The 9961-nt window shown below is 47.8% G+C and overlaps 1 protein-coding gene across 2 annotated transcripts in view; it reads left to right on the top strand.

The window, feature by feature from the left end:
• Positions 1-5679: 5679 nt before the first annotated feature.
• TMEM135 (transmembrane protein 135) overlaps positions 5680-9961 on the top strand; it is a 186376-nt gene continuing 182094 nt past the window's right edge. Inside the window, exon 1 of one of the 2 annotated variants that reach the window (XM_074917568.1) lies at positions 5680-5917. In XM_074917568.1, coding sequence (XP_074773669.1) covers positions 5777-5917 — 141 coding nt within the window. In that variant the 5' untranslated portion in view covers positions 5680-5776. The remainder of the gene's footprint in view (positions 5918-9961) is intronic. The other variant, XM_074917559.1, reaches the window with a different exon arrangement.

Genomic DNA, 9961 nt, shown 5'->3' with positions numbered 1-9961 from the left:
GGGCAGACGTACCTCCTGAGAGCACACACGAATGAAGGTAGGGCACTAGCCTTTATTATCCGGGTGAGGGAGTTTCAAGCATGGGAGGAGGCTGAGGTACCAGCGTGATGCAAGATGTAATTTTGCATTATTTCCAGAACTACAGAAAGCACTTTCCTGGAAAGCTGCAGAGAAGCAGCAGGGTCACAGTTGCTGTTCTGGGCTGCTGTCCACATGCACTGCCTCTTACTCATTTCTAGTGAACCCACTGGCTTAATTTAGCCTTTAACAACCAATTCTGTCACCTGATTTAGAAAGAAGAAATCACTGTCTCCAGGAACAGCAGCACCATAGGCTAAATACAGTTGAAGTACATTTCCACTGACATCAGTAGCAGGAATATGGCTCAGTGTGTCATCTCCTGGTTTGGCCTGCAGAATCAGTGTGGTCAACATTACGATTTTGTTTTCTTGATGTGATCCTTGGTAACGCTGTAAGAAAGATTGCAACATTTATTTCTGGAAAAAATCCAGATTTGTATAAACTGGGAGATATTGTGTGTATTAAAATATTCACAGGGTATTATCCCACAGTCCATCTCACGTTTATTTTGGAAATTATTCTGTCTGGAAAATGGGAAAACTTCCAGATAATTCCTTTACCTTGAAATATCAGCAAACACAAGGGTATTTTGAGGTTATTCCCTGCTAAAAAATGAAAAACTAGCATTCATGGATGTAAGCCAGAAGAGAATCCCTCTTCAAAAATGTAAAATTGGTTAAGTTTAAAGTGTACGTAGTTTCAGAGACAAGGGTGAAAAGTAGTTCTTAAAGGGTTTTTCTTTCCTTGGAGGAAAGTAAAACCAGCTCCATTAATGGCCATTAATTCCCATTCAATACAACCATTTTATGTATTACTGATACATGTTAAAAGCTCGTGATTTATTTCGACAAAACTAATTATATACTGTATCTACCATTTGTCTTGGACTTGGAGAAGAAATGGAGGTTGGAGCAACATCTCCTAGTTCCTATGCAGTATACTGAAGGAACCAGATGTCTGTGTATAGACATTGCCTCCACTGACCTGAGCAGAAGGATGAATTTAATCCCTAGAATTTTTAGCAGCAGAGTATTTTTCAGTCTGGATTTCATAAACTTTATGATGGAGGCATGAGACAATTGCACAGATGGCAGGAGAACAAACCAAAGGACAAAAACAATGAGAGTGGAAGAATGGGAAAAGAAGGAAAGTGAGTGAAAAACAAAAAAATGCTAGAAAGAGCAGTTCTTATCGGATAAGAGAAGCTACTTCCAGAAATTAATTTTAGGCACTGAAAACTGCATTAGTAGGGAAAAGCTGAGGGAAAAACTAGATCACCTGTCCCAAGGGAGAAAATAAATACATGGCAAAAAAAGCACAGAAGTTGGAAAGCAGCATGAGGAGAGGGCAAAGCATTACATTTCTTCCAAGTTAAAATGTTTCCAGATTGTTCTGATATTTAAAAATGTTTAGAAGGAAGATTTCCCAGATCCCAATGGATTTGGAAGGCAAAGCCTTCTGCAATGTGAAGTTCCCTATTTGGCTTCTTTCTTCAGTATCTTTTTTTTCCTGTCTGATTTTGTTCCGATTACTTAAATGCTGCAACTTGGATTCCCAGCTAGACCACCTCGTAGCACTGATACCTGCCGGCTGTGAGGGCAGGCAGAATTCTTCACACCTCCAGCCACTCATGTGCTGAGATATGTAATTTACTTGTAGACACCAGTTTTGTCAGATGCTGAAGGTATTAGCAGAAAATGTTCTTAGACTGTGAGACCCACTGAAACCTGGAAAGGCAGGCACTTCTGTTCTTCATTCAGCAATTGCCACCCAAAACATCTGATCCCCTAATATAATCAGTTATCATCAGTATAAGTAAACTGGAGGACAGTAGTGCTGTCCACCAGTTAAAGTCTCTTGATAAAGTCTGGCCCTGGACTTGTGCTGAAAGCTGTGTTTCATTAATCCAGCTGCAAAACGGTACATGGGCAACTGGAGCAGAGTCTAAATGCAGTGAGATGCTGCCACATCACTCCCCTCGGTGGCACAAGGCATGGAGAGTGGAATATCACAGAATCACAGAACTGTCTAGGTTGGAAAAGACCTTGAAAATCATCCAGTCCAACCATTAACCTCACACTGACAGTTCCCAACTACACCAGATCCCTCAGCGCTATGTCGACCTGACTCTTCAACCCCTCCAGGGATGGGGACTCCACCACCTCCCTGGGCAGCCCATTCCAACGCCCAACAACCCCTGCTGGAAAGAAATGCTTCCTAATATCCAGTCTAAACCTTCCCTGGCGCAATTTGAGGCTATTCCCTCTTGTCCTGTCGCTTTCTACTAGGCTAAAGAGGCTCATCCCCAGCTCTCTGCACCCTCCTTTCAGGGAGCTGTAGAGGGCGATGAGGTCTCCCCTCAGCCTCCTCTTCTCCAGACGAAACCCCCCCAGTTCCCTCAGCTGCTCCTTGTACACAAGTTCCTTCTATCATAGCTGTCCTAATCTAACAAGGCTCACATGTCTATCTGACACGTTTGGCAGCTTAAAATTTTATTCAGACACATTGGTATATCTGATACTGCCACATTCATGAGGACCAGGGAGTAAGCTGAGCACTATCTATTCCCCCACCATTCATGCTGTGTAGCAATTAGCTCACTCTCTGGCTTTGTTTTGGGGACTACTCAGAGTAACTCTCTCTAAGGCACCTGGATATTACAAGGCAAGTCCTGAGAAGCCTTTGTCACGTCACCTGGATTTATACCAGGATTCATCACTGATGTTCATTTAAGTAAATGATGTTAAGTTCATTAAGTATGCAGCCTTGTTCACGTGACAAGGAGAGGTTCTGAAAACCCCAGGTATTTATATGAGGGCAAAAGTAAAGGTCCTCAGTGTTTTTTTAATTCATGTGAGTCCTTCTTTTTCCAAGATTACTTTGTCCCAGTTCCATTCAAGGGTAAGTTTTTCCCAGTACAGAGTAGGCTGGGATGGCATCTGATGCCAACTGGGCTATCAGCAGTATTCCCATGCTGCTTTACCCCTAGGGCTTCTTCCCAGAACAGTATTGCAACCCCACGGAAAAGGATCTGGAGCAAGGTCAGGGCTGTGCCACCTTTTTTGTTAGTCCATCTTCAGAATCTTCCTTGGCTGGCCCAACAGGAGAGATCCAAAAGCCTCCAGTTCTGAGCAGGCAGCTTTCAGTCAGATCAGGGTTGTGGCACAAATGAACACGGTAAACGGGGTATCTTCTTGGGCCCTTCTTTACCACTTTTCCTCCACTTGAGCAGTACAAGCCTCACAAAATTAGGACTGTTTGCAAAAATATGTCTCAGAAGTGAAATTATTAGCTTGTGCAATTACTAATATTGTATGTGCCATAGCTCCCTGCCCACAAATACAAGGCAGCAAGCACGCCTTAAACCCAAGAGTGGGTAGCAAAGCCAAAACACGCAACCAAGTGTGCCAGAATCCATATCTTAGGCAATAATTGCCTTTTCTGCCCACAAACAGCTCTTTAACAGAGCAATACAAAAACAGCAAGCAAGGCGCTGGGTCCAAGCCAAAGTCCAGACAATGTTTCAGCAGGTTATCTTGCCAACGCTGCTTCCCTGCGAGGCTCAGCACACAGCAATACTCACTCCCTTTTTCAGCCACGCAACCGCAGCCTCAGGGGAGCTGCACCTCAGCAGTAAAGCTGAATTTAAGGGTATCTCTAGGGTCTTCTACTAGATTTTAAACAAGACTGTCATAGGCAGAGGTCTGCCTAGCAGAGGGGTGGTTGGTCAAGCACGCTTGACTGAAACAGCATAACTGAACTACTTAGGTCAAAAATCTCCCAGATTTGCTGGGAGTCTGCAAACAGTCTCTCACTCAGCAGCTTCAAGTTCTGTGAACTGCCCAACTCATCCATCTATGGGCTGCTAAATTTGGAATGCAAGTATGCTCTTGCACCCACAGCAGGCTCCATGGAAGGAATGGTAAAGGTTTTTGCAAAATTAATGACAAATTTGCTCTATTTTGTTGAGAGTGGTACAGACTGGTCTCAGGTCTGATCAAGGAGGGGAACTCTGCAGGCTCTGTAGGAGGAGGATTTGGAGGTAGGCTGTAAGGGGGAGGAATTTTCTTGCCGTGGATCTGTTCCAAGTCTGTATTTGACTGCAGGTTAGTTTGTTGATCCTCTTGTCTTAGGACATATCTCCCATCTAGGTCTTGAAATAACCTCTCCTGACTTGACCACTGCACAGAAGGTACAGAGTGTACTTGCTCCATCAGGACCGAGTGTTTGTAAACTGTTACTTAAGAGGGACCTAAGTAAGATCCCCAGGTCCTGACACACCCAGCCCCTTTGGTCCAAAAATAATCAAAATTTCAAGCTGGAACCAGATGCCAGTTTTGAAACTGAACTATAAGTGTGTCATCAGTCAGTATGTTGACAGTTTTGTAAAACTCCATCACATCCCACCCTGTGTCTTTGCAAACCAGAGGGAATCAGCCTATTTTAAGCTTCTCCACACCACGCAGTGGCTCTCACTCCCTCGACGACTTCAGCTGCCTTCTTCCCGCTCAGCTGCACCACCAGATGTTGAGCGCAAACTGCACACCCCGCACACTGTGCTGGGGCTGGGGCTGCGCCGAGGCTTCGAGCGCCAGCACAGCGCTGCTGCTTGTCCACTCTCCCTGCTGATGTGCAGCCTGGGCCGGTTTTCCCGCCACCTCCTGCGGCTGCTGCTGCAGCACTGGCAGCTGCAACCCGCCCGCTCCGTGCCCGGGGCCCAGGCCGTTCTGCCCTAGTGCAATGCCTGCGGCCTCACCAGGCAGGAGCGAAGGGACAGGAGCGAAGGGACAGGAGCGAAGGGACAGGAGCGAAGGGACAGGAGCGAAGGGACAGGAGCGAAGGGACAGGAGCGAAGGGACAGGAGCGAAGGGACAGGAGCGAAGGGACAGGAGCGAAGGGACAGGAGCGAAGGGACAGGAGCGCCGATGTAGGGATGCAGGACAGGGGTGCTGGGGACAGGAGCGCCGATGTAGGGATGCAGGACAGGGGTGCTGGCGACAGGTGTGAAGGCACAGGGGTGAAAGGGACAAGGGCAAAGGGGACAGGGGTGCCAATGTAGGGGTGCAGGACAAGGGTATGGGGACAGGGGTGGTGATGCAGGGGTGCGGGGACAGGGGTGCTGGGGACAGGGGTGCGGAGCAGAGGTGAAGGGACAGGGAAGGTGGCAGGCGAGTCAGGCTCCAGGGGCAGCCGGGAGCGTGGCCGTGCCCGAGCCGCAGGGGCCGGGACGGGAAGCGACACGGCACACGACACGACACACGACACGACACACGACACATGACACACGACACGACACACGACACGGCACACGACACGACACACGACACGACACACGACACGACACACGACACACGACACACGACACATGACACACGACACACGACACGACACACGACACACGACATGACACACGACACGGCACACGACACACGGCACACGGCCCGTCCGGCGCAGCGCCCCGCGCCCCACGTGTGGCGCGCGCCCCGCGCCCGTCTCGCGCCACCCCGCCCCCGCCGCTCCCCGCCCCCCGGCGGCCGCGGATTGGCTGCGGGCCTCACGCGAGCCGCGCGGCGGGGGGGGGGGGGGGCAGGGGCTGCCCGCGAATAACCCCGGCGCCGCCTGCGCCCCGCGCGACCTTTCTCCTGCATCGGCGGTGACGCGGCGGCCGCGCGCCCCCTCCCCGCGCGCGGCAAAGATGGCGGCGCTGAGCAAATCCATCCCCCACAGCTGCTACGAGATCGGTCACACCTGGCACCCGCGCTGCTCCTGGGCCGTCCTGCACGTCACGCAGGGGGCCCTGGCCGAGTCCCTCCGCATCTACGGCACCCTGTACCTGGTGGGTGAGGGGGGGCTGGCCTGAGGGGCCAAGGGCGTGAGGAGTGCGGTGGGGGGGGGCTGGCCCGGGGGAAGGGCGCGAGGGCTGCCAGGGAGGGGGAGTCTGGCCTTGGTTTTGGGTGGAAGGCCGTGAGGGGTACCAGGGCGGGGGGAGCCTGGCCTGGGGTGGGAGGAATGGGAACAAGGGGTTATGGGGTGGGGGGAACCTGGTCTGAGGTGAGGGGGAAGAGCATGGGGGGGGTGGGGAGGGCACAAGGAGTGTCAGAGAGGGGGCGTCGGGCCTGGAGCAGGGAGGAAGGGCACGAGGCATATTAAAGGAGGGAGTCTGATCTGGGGTGGAAGGGGTATGGTGGGAGAGGAAGGGTAGGAGAGATGTCGAGGAGCATCCTGACCCTGAGGTGAGGGGGCAGAAGAGCAAAAAGGGTGTTTCGGGGGGAGTGTGGTGCTGGGGAGGAGAGAGGTGGTGGTGGGGGCAGCTTGGTTTGAGGGCTGGAGGGCATAAGGTTGTTTGTGGGGGAGAGAGCCTGATGCTTGAGGGGGCGTGTGTTGAATCTGGGCCTAGGAGGGAAGAGGAAGGGCATAGAGTGTGGTGGGGTCTGGTGGGATAACGTGCTGTGAGAGGGGTGAAGCTGGTGGGGTAGGAGGTCATGGGCACGGGCACGGCCTGAACATCGTATTGCATCAATTTTCGTTACCTATGATACTTGACTTAATATTTGCCTGGGAGGCTGGCGTTATATCTTTGGCAGTAGCAAGTGCCATGCACGCATGTATTGCTGTTGGAGACACTCTGGTAATCAGTGTCTTAGGATCGAGGAGATTCCATTATTACATTGAAGCAAGGCTAAAAAAGATACATTAAGGCTAAAGGAGACGAGTATTCAAAAAATAAATATCCTATAGGTGAGGGATCTTAGCTTGGGTGTGCAGTTAGACTTGGTTATATCACCTCAGTTGCAACTGGCTTACTTCCAGTAAATTAGGGTGTAGGTGGAGGAGTCGGGATCTGTTTGCATCCATCTGTGTAAACATATCCTGAAAGCTGATCTAAGCGGGAATCGCTGCAGGTGAACACTTTCTTCTGTCCCCACTTCTGTCTTTCTCCTGTAGTGGTGCTTGGAGTAGTGAGCTGGCTACCAAGCTGGCCCCAAACTAAGCCTTAAAGAAAGAAAAAAAAAGTCATTGAGTCTGTGGTTTCAACTCTATACCAGTGCTGGTACAACAAAATTATTGAGCTATTTAATAAAGAGAAGGGAAGGAGCGGGACTGCAGCAGTCCCAACATATTTAATTTAAGCTCCCCTTGAAGTCTTGCATGAGTGAAAATTGTGATGACATCCAATTACATGATAATAAAAGTTAGTAAGTAGTAGTGGTGTGGACCTAAGGAGTTGTTGGGTCTGACAGTGAACATTTTCACTCGAACTGACACAAACAGAAGTGGCAGCTGTTTCTGTGAGCATACAGGGAGATGGATCAGGAAACTAACACAGAGAAGAACATTCCCTCTCCTCCTCTCCCCCTCAGTAATTTTTTATTTGTATCTGTTTCTGATTGTTTGCTGTATTGGGAGCATGAAGTTTTGTACCAACAGAGAATGGGCCTGAAACGAGCATGAGGGAGAGGTATAGTGGTGGTATGTCATGTCTGGCTGAAGAGAAAGCGGCTTAAACAGCTCTGTAATTAAAGTTCTCCAGCAGCCAAGCCTGGTAAAGAGATTCCTGCTCATAGCTATGTTGTGGTTGTACAGTCACAGGTTACGGGGAAAGCTCCCCCTTTTTATTTATTTGAAAAGAAAAACAAACCTAAAAAATCCAAAATATTTTCCTGATCTGTTTTACAGTGTCGCCCCATGAACAGTTACAACTTGTCACAAATCCAAGGTAGGGTGAGAACCTTCTCAACCAGTGTCACCCTGTACTGCAAAACTGCATCAGTTTTTACACTACCTTCTTTCAGTGTCTAATTTTTCTTAGGGTTTTGTTGAGAGTGTTTAGCTTGATTTAGCAGAGTAATCTAAAGCTGACCTCCGCTAAAATCTTGCTGCTGCCTAAAGAGGGAGGAAGCACTTGCCTTCCTTTGCACCCAGACGCATAACTATACCCCTTTCTTTGTGTGGTCTTGGACCTTATCTCTTCTTGAGCACATGGATTAATTCACTAACCCAGAAGAGGTTACTACAATGATTTTAGCTGGGGTAGTTTTCAGGTGCATTAATTGAATTGATTTATTAAGCAGGATTTGATGAGCACCAGAGCCAGCATAATGTAAAGAGTGAAAGGGTGCAGTGGGGATGGCAGGGGAGGAAGCAGAAGACTTGCACATTAAGTAGGTTGGCAGGGAAAGTATACTCTTGAATTGAGAGTCATTACTAATGTCATTCTTTGCTGGACTTAAAGCAGTCCTTGAAAACTTTGTATTTGTAAATGAAATATCACAGTTGGACAGTGCAAATGTTCAGTCCTTTTCTGCATTCTGAGAGTCACATAAGGGGATGAACTTAAATTATTTTATCTTTATAGTTATGTCAGCATATGTTCAGAATATGTCTCAGTCCTTTGTACAGCTCAGCAACCAAAAAAATAGCACTTCATTTTTCTATGTCAAGCCTGTAAAATGGCTTCTGCTTGGTTGTTCCTCCTGTTGGTGCAAGCTAATAACTAAGGAAAGTAGATGAAAGTTTCCTTTCACAAAAGCTTGTGTGAAATTGAATGAGAATGAATAGATGAGAATAAATTGCAAGAGGTTGTTCTGGGAGAGAACATGATTAGGGACAGTTATAATCCAGAGTCTAAACACGTAACATCTACACCCCACAGCTCTTAAATGTTTTGCTGCCCTTCAGTCAATAGGAGACTGATGGGGCCAAATTAAGTGGTGCTAGTATTTAATGAGTAAAATACTGTTTTTCAGTAAATGGCTGCAAAGAGTATTTGCTTTTAAGTAGTGCTATACTACTTTTGTATTAGATTTTTAATAACTGTTTTTAGTTGGAAAAAATATCTTCAGATATCATAGTCTCACTGTCTGTATTTTTGTTCCAGTACCAGTTGATTGCTTTCTCAGAAATAGGTTTTATATCTAAATTGAATTGTCCATCTGCATGTGAATTGGCTGACAGGAATGCCTATTTCATAATTAAGACTGCTTCAATTTCACAAAGCAAGTGTCCCAATGCTCAAGTCTTCTGAGACCCACTTTTACAGAAAAAAAAAAGTTAAAAATTGCTTAACACCTGTACCCCCAGAAGAAGCCCTAATCTCCCATAAACCTTATAATTATACTTTTTAAAAACTGCCTGCCTTGATTTCTTAAGAAAACTTTTTCAGTAAAGTCCTTCATCAGAGTTTGTTGTATTTTGTTCTATCTACTTCTGTTTTAGATTACTAAAAGCTAAAGAAAATCTGAAGGTGTAATCTTGTGTTTTCAAAAAAGTTGAAGAATTCAGAGTTCTGGAAATCCACAGAGGTGTGGAGAAGTGTTTTGCCCGTTATCATGCCTAGCATAAAGGACACAGCCAGCATAAAGATGAACCCATAACCAGATTGTATTTGACACAAAAGGGTCAGTACAGGGGTGAGCACTGGGGGTACAAACAAGTCAATCAGGTTATACATAATCGACATCAATCCCAATGATCCTGACAACGACACCAAACAACCAACAATGGGTGGAATAAACAGTGACATGCAGTCTCCCATAGAAGTGACAGGAGACAACCAGGTTAACAAGCCAAATACATAAGACCAAGGAAGCCACATACTGAATCCCTACAGAGCCCACATTTACAAAAGCCAGACCTGACTCGAGCCCAGTCCCAGGGAGGCGGGAGGTCCTTCCCCAACAGGGAACTCTGCACAGGGCATTCCCCTCACACACAGACACTGCCCCTGCCTGCAAGGGGTCCCAGCTTTTATCCCTACATGGGACACCTGACCTTGGGTTACTCAATGCTGGACCTGGGGCTTCTTTACCCAATGGCTCTGTCTGCCAGGCCGCAGCACCCTGGAGGGAAGCTTAGAGGGAAACTCACCCCCCCTTTGTGA

The sequence above is a fragment of the Athene noctua genome, chromosome 1 (genome assembly GCF_965140245.1).
Source record: "Athene noctua chromosome 1, bAthNoc1.hap1.1, whole genome shotgun sequence".
NCBI classification, from domain to species: Eukaryota; Metazoa; Chordata; class Aves; order Strigiformes; family Strigidae; genus Athene; species Athene noctua.
Note: the sequence above shows the minus strand (reverse complement) of the source record. Positions and strands in the feature narration are given on the sequence as shown.